The sequence below is a fragment of the Gobio gobio genome (assembly GCF_949357685.1).
Source record: "Gobio gobio genome assembly, chromosome: 3".
Lineage (NCBI taxonomy): Eukaryota > Metazoa > Chordata > Actinopteri > Cypriniformes > Gobionidae > Gobio > Gobio gobio.
In genome coordinates, this window is record NC_137099.1 from 34,331,144 (window position 1) to 34,353,306 (window position 22,163).

At 36.4% G+C, this 22,163-nt stretch overlaps 1 protein-coding gene across 1 annotated transcript in view; it reads left to right on the forward strand.

Annotated features, from left to right (window-relative positions):
• The window catches only part of vps8 (VPS8 subunit of CORVET complex), a 139,827-nt gene that overhangs the window by 20,398 nt on the left and 97,266 nt on the right, over positions 1-22,163 (forward strand). Inside the window, 5 exon segments of the mRNA XM_079813195.1 lie at positions 2,492-2,527; positions 2,615-2,705; positions 2,947-2,993; positions 6,916-7,005; positions 9,379-9,425. Of these exon segments, the coding sequence (XP_079669321.1) occupies positions 2,492-2,527; positions 2,615-2,705; positions 2,947-2,993; positions 6,916-7,005; positions 9,379-9,425 (311 nt within the window).

Consider the following 22,163-nt stretch of genomic DNA (forward strand, 5'->3'; position numbering starts at 1 on the left):
TAGTATTTTCCATAGGAAACTGTGGCAGTACGAAACTGTCATATTGCTAATAACTTGCAATCACAACTAAATATAGAACTATAGAAAAACATTTTAAAACATAGCATTTTAGTAATGCGTTTCCAGAAACTTAAAGGTGGATTGTATCAATATTGATTAGCCTGTTGTTGTTTAACACTTCCTTCCTTTTTTAATGAGAGTACAATGTGCCTGTGAGCAGCTATGTCATTAAACCAGTGCATGTACTTAGCTCTGAATCTCTATCTAATTTGACAAAATTGCAAGAATAAGGATGCCGAATCTGGCACAGTCACATCAGTCAGCATGTGACTTTCTTTCCCTCATAAGAGCCTGTAGGGACTGGAGTAGCAGAAAGGGGTTTTATCTGAAATTTTGGAGTATGTTTTGATCTTTGGTATCATTTAAAAATGATCAATTGTATTATTAACTGCTTACCATTTAAAATTATAATGCTCTGCTTTGTCCTCTCCTTGATTTGTCAGAGGTCTGTTGCCCTCATGATTAAAAATTGGAAGAGAGGTGACTTCTTTACAATTACCGGTCATTTAATTCAGTTTAATTCAGTTCAGTTTCCAAATGATGCATCTTTTGAAAAAAGATTTTAATGTTGATACCCAGTCTTTTGTTTTATGATATAGATGCTTCAGCAACAGTAATATAGCTTTTCATGTTGAGAATACAAATGGGAATGAAACCCATATATGAATCCAATCCACAGCTCTTCAGAAAATTTACCAGTGAAAAACATCCAAAAGCACTTTTTGTCCATAAACTGTAAAATCTGAGAAATATTTATAGATTTTTCAGTATTTACATCAGATTTCACCTGACAGATTTATCCTTTTTCATATTTTTTCCAAGAAATTATGCAATTTGCACACCGTTTAACTATGTATATGATTTTATAGATTAGACTCTTTTCTTTGTATACCACCAGCCATTGGCTATGTGATACATTTTTGACGGACAAAACGTTTAGCCAATGAGAAGACGAAGATTTTTAACAGTGTGTGGGATGTGAACAGAACACGATGTGGAAAAACTGGTTGGGAAAAGTGTTGAGCAAGTCGTTTGAAAAACTAGTGGAAATGCTGTCTTTAAAAAGCTGATTTGATGTACATATTAAACTAATGAAATGTTTTGATCTGAACTAGACTATGAGGGATTCGCTATGTCACTCCATGTGTTGTCCATTGTCAAAGACACTGGAACTTAGTCTTTTATAGATTATGAAGATTTAGCTTTATTGTATTACTTTTTTTGGTCTTCATCAGAACTATCCAACAAATAATCAATTTTTTTTTTTAAATTTATAAAAGTTGTGTAATTGATACATGAGGTTTGCAAGAGTTCTTGTGAACTCTGAGACTGGTAGCACATGCTGTGTGGCTTGTGTTCAGCTGTAAGTTCGGCTGACTTCTCAGTGCCCCTCTGACTGAGCTCTGGCACACTCAAGTGCTATTATGCTAATCACACATCACACATACCCTGAATATTCATTGAGGTCTGCTCTCCGCAATGTCCTGGCTGAACTTCCTGTTACCTGCAGCCAGAAGGAGGGAAGGGAAGAGAAGCGAAATGAAGTAGAGAGGGGCAGCTGGAGGGAGGATGAGGAAGAAGGATTGCATTAAAATTGCCCTTGGGTTATCCATTAGACATGGTAGTGGGCCAGCTTTGGGAGGTCACATTAATTCTTGTGCCCTATATCACTTCCCCAAGTGCTGCTTATCTAATAGCTCAGCCAGTGCTTGAATAAACGCCTCAGTTTTATGAATGAGTCTAATTTTATGCTATGTCAATACATTTAATGGCAAATACATGTACCTCATTGGGATCAGGTATCCCCCGCTAGTTCTGGTTTTTACTTGCATTGCCAACATTCTTCTTCCTCTTCTTCTTCATCTTCTTCTTCATCTTCATCCTCCTCTTCCTTCTTGTTTGAACCGATCTTGGGCCTAGGTGTCAAAGCTTATGCTACTCCTACATCCTACGTCATACATCGCGCCAGGGGTTACTCTTTTGGCATACGACTATTTTAGTCAAAGTTTTTGTTTTAAATATGGATATTTTTCTTACAAAAAGACATCGCTTTTCTTCAGAAGGCCTTTATTAGCCTACTGGAGTCGTATGGATTACTTTTATGATGGATGGATGCACTTTTTTTATACTTCAAAATCAGGACTGCCATTCACTACCATTATAAAGCTATAATTACATTTTTTTAATACAACTCTGATTGTGTCTGAAAGAAGGTAGTCACCTAGGATGGCTTGAGGGTAAGTAAATCATGGGATGAATTTCACTTTTGGGTGAACAAACCCTTTAATGCATCCTTGCTGAATAAAAGTTACTGAAGTCTTACTGACTCCAAATCTGGCTTAGCTCCCCTGCCACAGGTCATTAGGCCATTCTTATTGTTGCACCTTGTTTCAGATTTGTTAATTAATCACTGTTTTTTTTTTTTTAATAGTCTGTACATATCATGACCCTGAGGAACTGGCGTGAGGTAAGGCATCATTTTATAACGCATCACTGATATCAGATCAGCATTAGTGAATCTGATAGTGATGGGAGTTGTTCTGATGTCCTGCAGCGTGTGGACCATCTGTTGAAGCAGGAGAAGTTCATGGAGGCTCTGTCTCTGGCCTGGTCCTTCCACGAGGGCACTGCCAAAGCTGTGTTAGGTTAGTCCTTCTGTACATATCTACTCTCAAGTGTACATTTCTGTTTATTTTTTTCTTAATTTCTGTGAAAATGCTTGCAGTTTTCAGACGTCAAAGCTTTTAGTTTGTAATTGTCTAACAACGGCAAATTGTATAGGCTTTCATTTTCCAAGACCATAAAAAAAAGAAAGAAAGAACGCTCCAATTATATCACAAAATACACATAGGAATGTAGACCTAATGTGGTGTGTTTATGTAACAGGTCTATTCGCAGACCCTGCTAAGAGAAAAGGTGTGGTTGCGGACAAGGTAAGATTCTTGGAAATTTAATACAATGACACTTTAGTTTCACAATTTCAGAAAATGTCTTGTTAGGCCTGCAGTTGTAGGAAGCAACTAAAATTAGTGATGCTCGATAAATACACACTACCGGTGAAATGTTTTAGAACACCATATCCTGATTCTGAATAAGAAAAAGAGGCTTGTCTAGGCCACTAGAGGAGTTCTGAAGACCGTTAGGAGGGCTTATGGCTAATCTAGGAATCATGGTGATCTTGGGCTCTGTTGCTGTATCCAGTGTCGGCATACTTAGCCAAAAAGACATTTTGCAGCACCCTCTGGTTTACTTAAAGCTACACTGTGTAACTTTTTTTGTCTATTCTTAGCTAAAAACACTTACTTCTTTCAAAAATATATGTGCTCATTAATGTATATTTACTTCTTTCAAGTAATAAAGTATTCTCGTAAGTTTATAATATGCCATTGAAAATACATAAGGTAATGGGATCTAACGGTGGTCGCCATGTTGCCCCTCCATCTTGAAAGTACATTAGCCAAAGAGGGACATACCCGTAAATTCAAGCTTCGCCTTTGCCGTTTTAACACTGGATGGCACTGTACAAAATTCCCTGCCTCGCGCATGTGCGCGTCAACTTGTTCAGACTTGTCTGGTGCATGTGCAGAGAGTTTTCATCTCAGCAGCGTCCAGTAACAGAGTTATACGGAGTTTTCCTGGCTTGTTTATTCCTCAAAAGTCTGTTTTTCCTTGTGTGGTATTTCTGTGCGTTAATAACTCCGTAAGTAATAATAGTTATTGTCATTGTAGATGTGTTTCAGAGTGTGTCATCGCGTAATTCAGTTGATGTCACCTCAGAAGTATTTTTGTGTCAACATACAATAGCGTAATGCTCACCTATTTGAATAATCATTCAGTTATTTTGTTATCAACAATGTTTATTCGTTTATAGAAAATATTTTCTCGTAATGTATGTTGATGGAAATATGTATCAGGTCTGATCGGCATATTAACAATTGTTATACAGAGCGCACTGCAGTGCTAACGTTAAAGCGGCGCACACACTTTAGTAACCGGACACCGCTTGTTAGCAGCGGCAGCTCCGCTCCTTTTAATGCAGCTGCATTTAGCGCCTATATATGGTACAATAAGCTCTGGTTTACGGTTACATTATACAAATGTAACTTATAAGTATAGTTATACAGTTCTTAACTGTGTATGTATATTTACCATCCTTATTTGTTCTCTCACAGAAACCACATTTATGTACATATCCACGCAAACCTGTTTATGCCTTGCAATTGGATGACTGAATAAACATTACTATCATCAAAGTTCACTCTGGATTAGCTGCAGTTCTTTCTAGCCGAATAATTAGGCCAGTTGAGTTCCAACCATCCCACTGCGCACAGAATATCCCACAGGCACCGTGTCCAATGTGGACGAGGTCGAACTGGAAGCCATGTTAATCTTGGACTAAATCGGCCACCGTAGGAGTTGAAACGAAATCGGAATTGAGATGAACAAAAACTAAAATTCACTGGATGGTCATATACCTTTTCACCACTAGATGGGGGAAAATATCACACAGTGTAGCTTTAATCTTAGTCAGGGATTCATCCTAGAGCAAAATAGTGGCCTAAAACATACCTCCAGACTTTGTCAGAACTACCTCGGAAGTGAAAAGATCAATGCTTTAATTTGTGGGCCAGCACAGAGTAAATATTATTGAACTGGTTTGGGATGAACTGGACAGGATGATGGCGACACATTTGTGGAGCTTTTTTAACATCAGTGTTTTTTCCAAACAAGATTTGATTTTCATTGTAGGAAAAATACAATGAGTGTTTTCAGCTGTTTTATCTGCAAAAGCTTGCTGCTTTGATTTAAGGGATGTAACCGTTAAACTTAATAAAATGTAAGTTCCATGATTTTATGCTTTAATTTCAAATTATACTGAGATATGAAACTGCGCACATTTCAATAAAAACAAATTAAAGGCCCACTGAAGTGCCTTGAAATGCGCAGCATTATTCTATGTGTTGATGTAATTTACCCTGAAACGGCTCCAGCTTTTATCAGCTCCTCCCCTTTTTTAAAACAGCCAATGGTGTTTCGTTGATATCACAGTTTGACTAGAGCCTTTCTATTTGGTAAAGCCACAGTTTCCTCCTAATCTCTAACCGTTTATCATCATAATCTTCTCCATATCGCTTTGAAATACAGTATTCTGTGCAGAATTTAAATGGGTCCGATATTATTTGTTGTCTGCGCCGACTCTGCGCTCTCGTGTCTCTAGTCAACGGCTCTGGTCTAGACTATGTGTGTGTGACGGTGCGCATGAAACTAACGTGAAACCAAACTTAATTCGCTTCAACTGAAAGCATATTTACACTGTCTGAATCGTTTTCAATCGCATATATAGTGCGCTATGCGCCATTCACCATGTAGAAAATAGTAAAAGTATGAACAGCTGACCGATTTCAGCTGCAACTTCAGCATTTATTTATAGTGTAGGGGGACGGACGCTTCAGATTCTAGAGAACATTTGATTGGACAGAAGATGTGATGAGAAGCTGAAGTCTGTGGTGATGTCATAAAAATCTGTGATCCATTTTAACGGAAGTGAGAGACTAAGGCTGAATCCGAAATCGCCCCCTATACCCTTAAATAGGGCATTACTTGAGGGGACAGCCATTTGTAGTGGTGTCCGAAACCATAGTGGACGTTATTCAATCCCACATTGCACCGCAATAACGAGTGTACAGCCGATGTACTGTCCGACTTCACTCACGCGTTTTCATTCACAAGTGAACTGTGTTAGTGGACTGGAATAGTGAATGAGGGTTTAGGGGACGATTTTGGATTCAGCCTAAGTTTTGAATGCTTACATCTCCTAAATGCGAATTTTGTCATTGTTTTGGATTTGGAACACACCAGCTTAGTCATAGTCATACTAAAAGCTAAAAATTACTACTAAAAACATACAATTTTTTTTTGGATTTCAGGGGGCCTTTAAGGTTTTCCAAAATTTTGTATCACTAGCATGTGTATGTGTATACCTGTGTGCATATACAGTATATTTAAACAAACTAACCATCGAGAAATGAGTTTCCAATTGGTTTTTGGAAGAAAAAAAAGGTAATAAATGTATTTCAGTTCAGAATTAGGTAACACTTTAGTATGGGGAACTCATTTTAGAATAGAGAATATTCACTATTAAATACGACTTTTGCCTCAAACGACCTTACTAACTATTAATAAGCAGTAAATCAGGAGTTTTTGTAGTGTTTAAGTTTAGGTATTGGGTATGATTAAGGGGTGTAGAATAAGGGTCATGCAGAATACGGCATTAATGTGCTTTATAAGTAAGATATAATCCACGATAATCCAAAAACTATTTTATTGCATGACGTGGAGGCAAATAACCTCCCGACGTGAAGCGCATTCAAATCGGTTATCCTGCTTATACCATACATTGACAACTTAAAGCTGTTATTGATGTTTGCACGCAATATTTGACCAGAAGAGTAAAATTGACGGTTATTTTTGTCAGTTACAGCTCGTTATATCTAGCATTCTGCTCACTTTAAATCAGTCATATATCACTCGCACACAGAGAGCGAAGATCATGCTGTGCGCACACAGAAACATTCAGGAGCACAGACACTAGTTATTAACGCTGCCCCACGACTTTTAGTTCTAAAATTGATTCGCTTACTGAATCGCTACACTGTATTTCTCAGCAACACGGGCGTTTCATCACACTAATGATCTAACTGGAATCCTGCCTCTATTATAATAATAACTTATTTTTTTCCCTAACGTGTAAATGATAGTTATAATGGCTAAATTAATTTCTTGTAGGCAACATTCACTATTTATTTTTTGAGCAAATAAATGACACATTCCTCTGCTGCTTTTCTCTCTTCACAGATGGTGGAAATTTTGTTACAGTATGTGGATCGCTCTCTGAAAAAGTGTCCAGAGCATGGGAAAATCCAAGTGATGGAGCAGCACTTCCAGGTAACAATTTGGATATTATTTAATGATAGAGTTAGACTGAGTTGAAGAGTTTTTCAGCATTATATAATTTTTTTAGAAAGGTGAGAGAGAAGAGAGCAGACTGAGAGAGCGATGCAGTCTCCTTTTTGTCAGACTTTAGGCCTGTGGCATTCATTTTTAAACTGCATCTCATCATAAGGCGGAAACCACATACAATAATGGCCCACTAATGTCATCTCTCCTCTGCCTCTGGGTCTCGCTCGCTCGCTCTCCGATTTCTTTTTGCCATTAAGAAGCACTCTGTCATCACAAAAATAAGGCACTCACCATAGCCAAATGGCAGATTTAGCTCTGTATATCTAGGGCAATGTGGAATGTTATGCTGCTCTAACTGTCAGACACATTTTTTTACAGTGCATAGGAATATGCACATTTAATTACTTCACCCATGTTCACTGGACTATGATTCTATAGTAATTAGGATATTCACAATATATTCACAATTGTATGTGAATTGTATGCCGATATATAATTAAGAAATGTGAAAAATAATTATTTTTTTGGGAATTTTTATTTAGACAACAGAACATGTTATTAGAGTTGCTTCACAATCCTTCCCTGACTCCTGACTTGCGTTCATGAGTTTTAAATGATGATACAATTTTGGGTGATCTATACCTTTAAGACAGATATATTTTTATTACATCTCTGATATGAAGAGTTTGATTCTATGAACCTGAAGCGCATTGTTTCAGTGCATTGGTCAAAACTCTAATTCAGTAATTTGCCGTATCATCACAAAAATTTGGCATCATTTATTAAAATGTTTCTGTAAAATATATAAATAAATATAGCTGGTTATTTATTATAATAGATCAGCCCTGACAAACTCAGTTGAAGTTAGGGTTTGCGTCCTAGCTTGAGGCCCTTTCCCAATCCCGTTTCCCTCTCTCCTCTTCTACTGTTTCCTGTCTCTCCTTAAAACACAGCCAAAAATAGAGGCAAATATTAATGCATAAAAGAGACAATTATGGTAAGTGTAATTGGTTTGAACCAATGTTTTCAGTCAAGAGCAGTGAGTGTTTTTCTTTTTGTCTTTTGTTTTTTGATTAACAGTAAAGACAGGTGGCAGCAGTTATATGCTGCTGTCGTTTTAAAGGGATAGTTCATCCAAAAATTAAAATTATCCCATAATTTACTCACACTCAATCCATCCTAGGTGTATATGACATTATTCTTTCAGATGAATACAATCGGAGTTATATTAATAAATATCCTGGTTCTTCCAAGCTTTATAATGGCAGTGAATGGCAGCCCAAAATTTGAAGCCCAAAAAAGTGCATCCATCCATTATAAAAGTAATCCACTCTGCTCTGGGGGGTTAATAAAGGCCTTCTGAAATGAATCGGTGGGTTTTTGTAAGGAAAAATATCCATATTTAAAACTATCTTCCGGCAGACCGCCTTCCATATTCAACTTACACAGAAAGTGTAACTTTCAGTTCATACGGTTCAAAAGTTGAATTGTATTCGTCTGAAAGAAGAATGTCATATACACCTAGGATGGCTTGAGGTTGAGTAAATTATGGGATAATTTTCATTTTTGGGTGAACTATCCCTGTAAGAACAAATGCACGGCTCTACTATACTGACACATCCAGTTGTTTGCATTCACTTAAGACGTAACCGACTATGTTTACGTGAAATCTCCAAAAGATGGACATTTTGACATAATTGTTTGTATTTGGCTGTTCAAGCACAATAAGCTGTGAATAGAGAACTGATTTCACGATCGCATTCGGTCTGAGAGAGGCAGCTTTCTGTGCGTTTGCTGCGGGTATGCGCCAGTCAGCGTGATGCACATAACACCACTTTTTTTCCCTTATTGTGCATAAATCTTAATAAAATCATGTCCATCCCTATCTTTATTTTCTCATTCATGCATGTTTCTTTATCACTGTAATGTGTCAATAACTTTCAGCAGTACTGTGCTGTATGGATATATTTACATATCATAACATAAACTAAATAGCGCAATCTGTAACAATAGGCGCTTTATATAAATTCGTCCCCAATATATATTGTCATAGCACCCAGCCCTAGTTCCATGTTAGATTAAGTCTAGGCCCAGAATACTGCACTCTCATTGATGGCTAATATGAAATTCAGTTTTTGAATGATTGGTGTTCCAGTCCTGCGGAAATCTGAGAAGCTTTCTGCTGTGTTCTTCACATGCAGATTTCTTTCTCATTCTCTAGTTCACATTTATTTATACAGTTTATTATAGTATGCATCTAATTTCATGAATACTCTTTCTCTTTTCTTCTACTTTTCCTTCAAAACCTGGCAATCCATCTTTTCTTGCTCCTGCTTGTTCTTTCTTTCCTCTCTGCAGGATATGGTTCCTGTTATGGTGGATTATTGTCTCCTTCTACAGAGGACGTGAGTGAATTGACACCTTTTTTCATACACACATACGGCACAAACACTTATATAGAATGGTGTTATATGTATGCACTCTGGACACAGTAGAATTTGGGCTTGTTATTTTCTGGGAAGCATGAGTCTGAAGCATGAATTACATTTTCTGGTTTCAATGCAAGCTTTGATAGCCAGACAAGTAAAAGTCATAACAGGGAGATATAAAATTGGAAAATACGACACGCTAAGTCATAATTATTAGATAAAAAGTCAAAAATATGACTTGCTAAGTCATTGTGAGATGAGCAGTTGAAATTAGGAAAAATTCTGAGATAAAAATTTAAAAAGTTGGATCTAAATTATAATATTAAATTATATCCTAATTATGAGATAAAAGCTGAAATTAGATTTTAAAAAGTCAAAATTATGAAGATGAAATCATGCTTGTTATTTTTTTTATTTTAATTAAATTTTTTGATTCACAGATTTCACACTATAATAATAATAATAATATTTACATTATTGTTTTCATTTTGTGCAATATATATTTTTTGTTTTTACAACAGAAATCAATCAATCAAAAACTTACTTTAGCTTTTCATCTAAAACAAAATTAATTTCCTATCATCACTGTAAAGCTGCTTTGAAGCAATCTGTGTTGTGAAAAGCGCTATATAAATAAAGGTGACTTGACTTCACTAATATTGTGAAATATTACACTTTCAAATGACTGTTTTTTGTTTTAATATATTTTAAAGTCAAAGCTGAATTTCCAGCATCACTATTCCAGTCTTCAGTGTCACATGATCCTTCAGAAATCATTCTAATATGATGATTTGGTACTTAAGTAACTTTTCAGATTATTTTCAGTTTTTAAAACAATTTTGCTGCTTAATGTATTTCTGGAAACCATAGTTTTTGTGATTATTTGTTGAATTGAAAGTTCAAATGAACATCATTTATTTAAAATAGATTTTTAGAATAGATCTAAAATAGATTTTACTGCTATTTTTAAGAAACAAGTATTAAACAGGGATTTAAACAGTAATTTGTATATTAAACAGTAATGTTCTTTGCATTTAAAGTCTCTGAAACGCTGGCCCAGTTTACTCCCATTTACTTTAAAACTCCCTCAAACTCCCTGGCTATGTCCGACAGCTCAGGCAGCTGAATTGTTGCCTCGCTGCCTTTTCAGGCAATGACTTTGCTGGCAGCGTTTGCAAATTAAGGCACTTCAGAAAACAGACTTCGGACAGACTTCTGAGGCAGTGTAATGGTTTAATGATCTACAACAAAATAGAGCGAGCTTTGGTGATAACCAAGCTAATATTAAGTTGATATCAAAGGCAGCGAAGGATACATCTATGCTGCATTCAAATATCGATCAAATTAAGGTCTCTCAGGAGACAGGAAGTGAAGCTAAGATTGGATTCAGACTTGCCTGATTCACCCCTGGTCACCCCTTACATTAGTATAAGTACTTTTTCAGCCACGCTGGATTTATAGCAGGTTTGCCAAAAGTTAATCATCCTGTTATTCATTTTGAACAACACTTATTTCATAGATGGTACTTTGATGGTGTTGTGGTAATAATACAGTACTTAGAGTAGTTCAGTGCCTTTAGGACCTTGATTTTTACATTGGACATTCACATTGGGATCTCATACCGTTTTGGAACAAGGTGAAGGTGACAGAATTAACATTTTTTGGCAGATTTTTTTCTTGCTAATTTTTATGTTTTTTAGGAATGAGGGCAGTTTCAGGACAGTTAATTTTGAGTTAGTTATTTGTTGAACACCTGTCGAGGTCCTGTGAGTTGTACTGTTGAAGAGCATGCCCTTTTTGACTCAAAGGCCCCCTGTTGTCCAACACAGCAATTTTCAATGTGGTGACGTAATTTCCACCGAAACAGGAAGACAGGCTGGGACATTTCGAGTAGTTTCTCCCCCTTGTTAAGATAACCAATAGTGTTTTGCTTATATTACAGCTCGGCCAGAGCCGTTAATCTTGGCAAAGCCACATTTGACAGTTTATGACAGACACAGCCCAACATATCCCCCCTCTAGATTTAATATGAAACTGCTACTAAAGCAAAACTGTCATAATCATGCTGAGAAAGTGTAGTTTGTGTCGAATTTTTGAATTTATTTGTTTTGTGGTCTGCTCTGACTCGCCCGTATGAACCGCTCTGTGCTATCTTGTCTCTGGACTGGAGCAGACTGAATCTTTCCCTATCCCCTATATAGTGCACTATGTACCATTCAACATATTGAAAATAGTAATAGTTTGAACAAGTGACTGATTTTAGCCTCAGCTTTATTTATAATTAAGGGGGTGGGACGCTTCAGATTCTAGAGAGCATTTGATTGGACAGAAAATCTGATGAGAAGCGGAAGTGCAGAGTGATGTCATCAAATGGTGGAAGTGAGAGACTGTACGTTTTTAAAGCTTATACCTTCTAAATGTGAATTTTGTCATTGTTTTGGAGCGCATTAGCTTATAGATAACCTTAAGGCTAACATATTCATACTGAAAGCCAAAAATTCATTTTGATTTTGAACATATTTTGAACACATCGATGAACATATTCATAGACTATGGTATTATGTGGTATTTCATGGAACTTCAGGATACCGGGAAATTACCATGGTCTTTATTTAAATAAACATGGTTTTATTGGTGAAATATTCATGTTTGTTCTTTTAAAAGCTCTAAATGCATTTCTATGTTGGATAAACAATCTGATTCAACATTGAACATCTGATAATAAACACATCCTCACATGAGACACTGTAACTCAAATAGAAGAAACAGTATCTCTCTCTCTATATAAAAATATATTTTAATGCAACACAGTTACATTTTCAGTTACATTTTCTCTCTCTCTCCCTCTCCCTCTCTCTCGCTCTCTCTCGCTCTCTCTCTCTCTCTCTCTCTCTCTCTCTCTCGCTCTCTCTCTCTCTCTCGCTCTCTTCTCTCTCCTCTCGCTCTCTCTCTCTCGCTCTCTCTCTCTCTCTCGCTCTCTCTCTCTTGCTCTCCTCTCTCTCATCTCTCTCTCTCTCTCTCTCTCTCTCTCTCTCTCTATCTCTCTCTCTCTCTCCTCTCTCCTCTCCACTCTCCTCTCTCCTCTCTCTCTCACTCTCTCTCTCTCTCTCTCTCCCTCTCTCTCTCTCTCTCTCTCTCTAGAAGATTCTTCGTAAACAGAACATGATTCTCCAATTTTTTTTTTTTTTCTGTTCTACTTTCAGTCTTATTGTTTTCATACCTGTGGCTTGGGAAGACCTTGGAATAATACACACATGAGCACATGCATGCATGCCATACATAAACACACAAAGATAAACTGGCATCACAATATCCTTAGGCCAAACTCTCCAGACATCTCATTACTGCCCGCACAACTCTCTCTCTCTCTTCTCTTTCCTCTCTCGCTCTCTCATGCTGATTATCGTCTCCATCTGTTCTCTCTCTCTAGAAGTGTGGTCAGTGTTAGTCAGTGTCAGCAGATAACCTCATCTTCCCTCTGATCCAGGACCAGTGTCCCAATGCTTTGCCCCAAAGTATGTTAGTGGAGTGCAGCAACAGCAGTTTACCCTCTCCGTTGAAAGTCACAACTCTAAATTCAACCCAGGTTTTATTTCTCACTTTCGCCTCACTCACTTCGTGAGAGAAACCCTGCACATTTCAAGTTTCATTATTGTTAACTCTTTCCATGTCAGCGTATTAGTTTTAATTTGCCAGTCAGTACCAGCATTTTTGATCATATTCAAAAAAAAGAAAAAGAAAGGCCCCCACAATATTTTGTTGTGTGAATATGTAAACAGTAAATATATCAAAAGAAAGAACAGAGCTTCTTCCTTTAAATAAATAATAAAAACCATTTAATCTTTGTTCATTCTTTTTTAATCAATACTTGTATATGGGTAAGTGTCATACATTGTGTTTTTGTCAAAGATTTCACCCGGATCGGATTCAGATCCATGGTGCAATCCATTGATGACAGGAGTGTAATCAGTCTTTAGAGCTCACTTATATAACCGATCAAATGGCTTATATAAATACCACAAAATGGAAGAGTTATAAAAAATGCAACAGCACGTTCATAATTTCAATGCAGAGTACAAATGCAAACGCTGTGCATTGGAACATCAAGTACACAGAATATGTGTGTATTTGTGTAATATACTGTGAGCTTACAAAACCATGTAATATATTTGTTCCTTTTGTTTTGTGCAATGGTGCACTATGCATTTGTGGGAACCTTTGATGCTTTTACTCAATAAGAGTGATATATAACTGACTGGATCAGAAGTTGTTGTTATGGTGTTTGCATCCCGTCCTTCCCCTCCACTTTGCAGCTTTCTGTGGCTGTTTTTTTCTGCATTTTTCAAACCTGCGGTGAAATAGGGTACCTAAAAATACAAAACATTTCCAACAGTACAAAATCAGCATTGCTCTATTTTCGTTACTTTCAATATTTTCAGTCAGTGTGACGTATTATGTAACTCCCAGGGAACGCATTAACTAATAAAAAAATAAAAAAATTGGAATACCTTGAAATGCACTGTGTAACTTTCAATAAAAGTGACTGCCAAATGTAAACTGAAATGTAAAGTGTGCAGTGAGGCAGATAAGTGATAGAAGTGGTGGATATTGTGATAGATTTCGCTTACTACCCTCAACTCTGAAAGCAGCGCTGCAGAAGCAAAATATGCTCAGGCGAAATGAAAACGGGTTAACCTGCAGACCTAACGGCAGCAGTCTGCAAAAATGCCACAAGACATAAGCTGCTTCACAAGGCAATACATCAAACTTTGCAAAGCATTTGTCATGTGCTCATCCCCAAGAGATCCGCAGGTTAAACACAAGACTGAAATTCAACAACAAATACACACATCCCTAATATTTTTAGACAATATTTGCTGCTGTTATTATTTCAAAGGAATGTTTTATCCTAAACATATCACCCCTATGTCATTTTTAATCTGGGAAAAAACAACTTTGTTGTCCCAAAATTATTATTTTTTGGTTAAAAAAAATAAAAAAAATAAAGTTGTCAGCTTTGTTCAATTCAAGGCTGAAATACACTACCTGACTTTCAAAATCTGAATCACTTTCAAAACACAGACTAGTTGCAGAGAAAAACCAGGCATCACACTAAATGAAAGTCTGGCAATGCGTGACAAATGAGAACAGCGTGCCTTCTAAAATTGGCTCTATAAAAAAAAAATTATATCTTCCGACTGGATGGCATGTTAGTCTGAAGATAGTCTTTAGCCAATCTGTGATTTTCTGTGAAATCTGTCAACTCCGACTGACCAAAAACTGCAGACTGACTCTGACTTCTAGCAACTAGTGTCAACTTCTGGGCAAATTCTGGGCAAAAGTTGTTTAGTGTATTCAATTCTTAACTTTATTGTTTAGGCAAATCATGTGACTCCATTCCACATCAGCTGTGGTATAATGGTCTAACAACGCAAAAGACAACAGTTCTTCAAATATATTAAGAACAATGAAATTAGATTGAAGAAGCTGTACAATCAGGGGAATGCTGTGTTTCCTGCTATACTGCCATTGGTTGTGTTCTTTCAGTTCATCAGCTTTTGTGGAAATGTCAGTCAAGCGGAAGGCAAAATGCGCCTTGTTGTCTTTCTTCTCATATCATCAGATCATTATTTCCTTGTCACAGGCCAATTTTCCGCCCTGTGTAATTTTGTTTCTTATATTATCAGTGCCAGTAAAGGTCAGCAGCTGCCTTTATCAGACCTGCCTCGTGCTTTCAACCTCCACTCCTCTCAGCCTCTCCTCTCTTGTTATCATCATACACTCCTGTCATTCCTGTAATTGTGTTGTACATGACCAGACACTCCATGGTAATCCATCTGAAAATGATATATCAGCAATAAAGCTGTAAGCAGCAGTTAGCGTTATCCATCAGTTATAGGCAACTACTGTATAGAAGTAAATGAAATGGACTTTACAGTTGAATAAAACTGATAGACCTTGAGTATTTTGGGCTTTCATCTATTGCGACAGTTCTGTCTTTTTCACCCCAAGGCCATCCATGTCCAACATTTTGAACGATACATATTTAACTTTCAACTATACATTCTGTCCATCATTTTTTTATTAAATTTCATTTGTCACACACCCTTCATGCATGCAAAGTGTGTTGAATTTTCACCATAAAGTGATGATAACTCATTTAGCTTCAATAGAAATCCAGTTAATGCTGGATTTAGTATTTTAACCTTATCCTGAACAACAATAGGTTGTGTTTGTGACTCTTTTTGTAAATTTAAAAGTATATTAGAAGATTAAATTAGTAAATTAGAGATTATAAAAAAGTCAAATTTAAAGGATATACTTGTTTTTTCTCCTAAAAATGTATGAAACCAAACAGAATACAAAGAACGTGGCATATATTTACATGTTAAATGTTGTCTTTAAACTAGATTTTTAAAGGATTTCTCATTTTTATTATCTTGGACATCATTATTGTCATTGATGCTCACATAGAGGGAAAGGTTATGCAAGGAAATGTCTCATTTACTGTATGTGCGTGTTTGATGGTCTCTGCTTTTGTCCTCACATACACCATTGACTCATGTTTGAGGTAGAAATGAGATTAATGGTGCTGTCTCTAGATGTGAGACATACTGACAGCTGTGACACTGTGTGTCAGTTGTTACAGTGAGTAGATGCATTCACTGTTTAAAGAGCTCTGCTGTTCACAGAATGCCAGAGTCTCTCAACATAATTGTGTGAATGTGTGTCTGTGTGTGTTGACATTGATGTGTGTATGTATTTTGGGCCTCTCAAAGACTCGTCCCCTTCAGGGAAATGTGTTCTGTCATATTGGGACAAACTGTGTGATCCTGCCACTCTTGAGCAAAATAGTTTTTCCCTGGTAGGTCTTTTCCACCAGAATGGTTTGCGTTCTGGAGCCAGAGCCCATTCTTGGCCAGTTCTTTGCCAGGCAAACTGGAGCCTATCACAAATTGTCTGCGTGTCACCACATACTTGACAAACATGATGCTGCAATGTGTTGTTTACCTGACTATAACCAGTTTTAAAACAAACATTGCATGTCCCGGTGTTTGTGCTGGTAGTGCAGCACTTTTGCGCACTGGGAGTGATTCTAGCTACTGGCATCTTTCATTAAACTGACATAGACAGCTTTGAGTATTCTCTGCCTCCTGTTCCCCAACTCAGTTTGAGACCAGCATGTTTTTTCAGGGCCGGAGTTGAGCCGATCTTTCTTTGGGACCGGCCTAGAAAATCCCTATGGGTAGGTCTAGTTCACGGTCATGGCAAACCTGGAAAACCCTTTTAAATCTGCAATGTACTGTAATTCTACAGTATGAATAGCCCGTGAAATTGCTTTGCAGCGTATTACCGTAAAACAAAATACAGTATTTTCCAATGTTCTTATTTTATTTTACAGTACAATACTGACAGCAGAGACATCAGAAATATACTGTAATTCTATGGTATTAATACTCTGAAATTACTTTACAGACATTGACCATAAAAAAAAATACTTGCAGTGCATTTCAGTGATAAGTTCAATTTACAATACACTCTAAAAATGGTGTGTTAAAAACAACCCAATTTGGGTCATATTAGCAATACAGCTCTTGACCAAAAAGAGAACACCAAAATAGGTTGGAAATTAAAATCACACAGTAAATTATTGCAATTAAAACACAGGCAACAGTAATAGGCTAATAATAAGGTGAAGGCCTTCGAGCAAAGCCAAAACCATCAAAAGTGCCACCAAAAAATACACGGACTGAGAGCCTGTAATAAACATTGGGAATAAATTATGTATTCGACTAAATCGACAGGATTTTACCCTCTCTGTTTATTGTGTTTATAATCACTCAATTACAAGCACTCAATTCCACTCTCAAGCGCCATTTTCGGCTTATTCAGTTCTAGTTCAGTCACTTTTCGAGTTCTTTAGATTTGAGAGGAAACACTCTGACAAAAACCTCCAGTTTTAAAAGAATGCACTTCATGCTGCAGCCAGTTTCAGAGATCTCTCTTAAGGGATTTGAAGTATCATAAGTGCCGCGAATATGAACAAGTTTGTTTTAGGCACCACTTTTTCATTTTCAGTTCCCGCTCACCACAGTCACTAGTCCATCTTTAAAAGAATGTGCTCCTTGCTGCAGTCAGTTTCAAAGTTCTCTCTCCTCTCCGCTTCGATTAGTTTTCTTATATTTTCTGCACATATTGCTGTCATGAGAACCACGAACATGAATAGGCGAAGACTTATTCATACTCAAATTCCTATATTCACTGTGAAACACCCATTCAGTGCCATTGGGCTATTGCTTTTATATAGAAAGTATTTGGTACTACAGTAAAAAAGCGTAATGCATAAATACAGTAGATTAGTGTTAAAATGGGCTGTAAATTAACAGTTGCTTACTGTGCAAATTATTGGCCCGTATGTTACAGTTTTAATAGAAAGTATGTTACTTTCAGAAATTTGGCCAATTTTACAGAATTTTTTTACAAATCTGTCAAGGGAAATCAACATGTGCTATCTTAAATAGTTAAGAGAAGTGTCTTCTGGTAAGATCGCAGTCCAATTAGTCATCAATTTACTAATATGTGCAAGAAAACCACATCCTGCTGACACAAGGAAAATGAAAATGGAAGATGAAAATAGTTCAAATATCTCAAAATTAATCAGTTTTATCCTACAATTAAATTAACAGATGCTAACGTGCAAAACACACATACAATCTCATAAAATGTAGTTTAGTGTTTCATAGTCTAAGCCTTTAGTGTGCATATGGCACACTTAACTGGAAACACTCCAGGATTTTTGAAGTCGTCATCTGGTTGGTTGAATTCTACAGGATGTCCGAGAGACGTGTATGTCACATTCTTTAATGGTCTGCCTCCAAAAAATGCTGTGACGCCAAACTCCCTCATGGAAGAAGAACGCCGTTGTTTTTACAACTGTGACAATTAAAGCCACAATATGTCATTTTTCGCCGCTAGAGGTCACTTATTTAAAACAAAGGCGTAGCTTGATGATGCCTTGATTTCGCTGAGCTTTTTTTATGCCGCAGACAACTGCTTCCGCTTTCCGATCATCATGCATACGTAGCGCTGTTTTATTTTATTGGAGACATTATTTGAGTGTGTTGAAAGTTATGTTATAATTCTACTCTGTGCGTTCGCGCGGTGGCTACTATGAGACACACTACAGCAAACTAAATCGATATAGGCATGGTAAAACATGGTATTCACGGTATATCATGAAAACGAGATTTAAACAAAAAGACTAACTGTGTTGAGCTATTTAACATTGATTCGTTTTATGTCGATGAATGTATCCAAACAGTTGCTCACCTGTCTAATTAAACACATAATACATTCAAGCATCTTTGGTGTTTCCATGATTTCTACAAAATAAAACAGGAAATCGAGGGTAACGTGGGTAGCATGTCGTTTGATAGGCGACGCACGGACACGGTCTGTGTCCTGGTTAAAATTGCTTATTTCTCTGGATTTAAACATTCTTGGAAACATTTGGAACATCAAAACAGAACCCAATGTGTCCTGTGTTTTTCATACGTCAAAGTTTTCTTTTCCCTAGTGATGGAGCCTAGGGCTCAGAATGGAAAGTGTTGGGGAAGGGCAATGGGGAAATGGTGTGCCTTATTTTGACATAAAAAAGCTATTGTTTTTGTTTATTTTGATTACCAAACGGATTGCGAATACTTTGACGTCACCATTTTCACAAATTCACATTTCTGTAGTTTACACAGAGACAACAATGGTATAAAACCTTGCACTTTGAAACCTGTTTTCAAAAGTTTTCAGGCCCCCAAAACGCTGTTGTTTTGTAAATGAATGGCCAAAAGGCATACAAATATTTCCGTTTTTAGTTAAAAACAGTGGTGTATAAAGTTTATTTGTGTCTATGGTTTTTGATGCGTCCTCATGTGTCACACCTGTGTCTAGTTAATTCTCTCGTTTGGTCCCTAGTGTTTCCCTGTGTATATAGCCCTCATTTTCAGTTGGTCTTTGTCAGATCTCGTCATTATTACTGAGGTTGTTCTGTTTATCATGTTTCTTAGAACCTGAGAAGCTTATACCTTATGTTTATTTTGATTAAAAAAACTGCTGGCAAATAGATCCAGCACTTTTATTTCCGTCTTTATTTAGCCCCAGTGTGACAGAACCTCAGTTGTATTATTTTTTTTTCTGAATGTGTTCACAGATTTGAGCTATAATTGTGCTATAAAAAGTGGTTCATTAATTTTGCTGCTTACTAGGGAATAAGATTTGAGTTTTGAAAGTTATTTAGTAAGTACAGTAAATTGCGGCAAAGCTAAATGTGACCTTTATTGTAATGTATTTAATTGAGAATTTTAATGTTCGATTGATCATGCTCAAGATTGATTATATTTGATTTACGTTAGTTACACACATTTACGCGTTAAGTTAAGTGTTTCCCACGCGAGGTACTTTGTGGTATACTTTGCCATGACGATCGCACACGCACGAAACTACTACGATGGTACCTCTGGTGCTTACACTGAACCCAAATATGTTCAGTCAATGACTGTATATTGTGTTCAATAAACATAAAACATTTGTGATTCTCTTGCCCAAATATTGTAATTAATGTAATGTTGAATTGCTTTGCTTGTTCAGATCATTTAAATGCATGAGGTAAGAAATGTCATATATCTTTAAAAAAACATAAGCATATTCATATATCTTAAAACTTCTGGTTACATGAGCCTAAGCTCTTTTCAATAAAATCCATGTAAAAGTTAATACCAGATCATTTTAGAATACAGTATAGGATGTATTGAATATTCTTCAGTTTTATGCAAAACATAAATATGTCAAATAGAATATCAGATCTCTGTCATATGGCCAAAGATAAATGCAAAAAAATAAATAATGTTTTGCATGGTTGTTTTTGACACATGAAAACTGTAACAATGTATCGTACAAGGTAACACGATACACCTTGCTCTGAATTTTGAGGGTATTGAACCTGGAAAGTCCTTGAAAGGTCCTTGAATTTAAAGTTAATTAAGGTGTAGGAACCCTGTATATAGTTTTGTTGTTTTTGTTGTTGTTGTTTTTTTTTAATTGAAAGAAGAAAAAAAATTGGGACCACTGAATTTTCACAATATAAGTTTATACTGTCTTTGTGATCCATGAGCTACACAAGCTTTGCACTCCCACTCCCTACAGCTCTTATCATACTGTTTCCACAGAGACTTTAACCCCTGTGATCACTTCCTGCTTTCGGGTAGAGCTCTGTTTCTCTCTCACATTTCAGGTGCTTCTGACACTGTCGCTGATAAACTGATAAGCTCTTATCACAGTAGGTTTGTTTTTAATGCATATCCAGTTAATCATTCAGTTGAATACTTTAAATTTCAGTATTCAAATCTATCACTGATGCATTATACTGAAGGATGCATATATTTTTGGAGCTGTAGTTTGCATGTTCATTTTAAGGCTTTGTACACTGTGTTCAGTGTTTGTACTTTGATCAAGGAGCTCTTCTATAGCATGTGACAGACTTCTGCACTAAAGAGACCAGTTGCCTATAGCATTTGCCTATTGCCGGGGAAATTATGCCTTGCATGATCTATATAAACAGATCATATTTGGTTGATTTTTGAAAGAAGAAGATTTGCAGACATTGTAGACTGCAGGTTGATGACAACCATATATTATTTTCACATTTCTTTGGATTTAAAACTTTAGGTCATTATGTTTTGTACTTAAAAAGGTAGAGTAGGCGATGTTTTTCATAAACCGTTTTTGTTATACTGATTGAAACTCTCTTCACATCCTGATAGCAATCAATAATAGAAGTAGCCTAAATAAAAAATTTAATAAAAATACGTGTGTATATATATTCTGTAGAAGTCTCAGGACCAAAAAATGTTTGTCCAATCATTGCATTGTTTTATATAGAGTGCAAAAATAGCCACTTAATATCACAGTGGCCTTGGCTATGTGAGTATTTTTCCTATTCGGTTTGTCAATATAGGCATTTCAAAACATTTTTAAGGAAAGAGTTTTAAGACATGAACCAAATCAGTGAGCTCAGAGATTAATCACAACAATACAACCTTTAATTCAAAGCCAAAATCTGAAAAAATACAATACTTCACCCACTCTTTTGTGAGTGAATGAACTACTGATTCCATGAACCACTATGAATGGAATAACTGAATGTTCAGAAATTATGGTGTAATATGAAACTATTGACTCCAAGTTTTGAATTATTATCTTTTGAATATAAAATTCTTATTAATACATATAAAATATTTGAAGTTTATAGCAAAATATTCAAATGTATATAAGTTTGGGCCATAACAACTAATTGAAAACGAAAATAATCAACAGCTTTACAGTAGTGAATAACACATTTCTTTGGACAAAATGTCTCTGAAAAATTGTGGAGGAATGCAGAAAGAGTATAACCCAAATTTTCCTAAACATGAGAATACTTTAGGCCTATATATATTTAGAGCTTAAAACAAACACTTAAGCAAATATTTTAAAATGTTTGGTGCTTCGACAGAGCCATGTATTGTTTAAAGCGTTCAAGATGTTTTCCCCATTGCATGACTTACATTTTACGGTTATATTGTGAGTATTTCCATTTTGCAAAAGGATATTCCAGATTGCAAAGGAGACTCTGCTTAACTTCACAGACTTTATAGCGAGTGGCAGCATGTGCATCAATCTGAC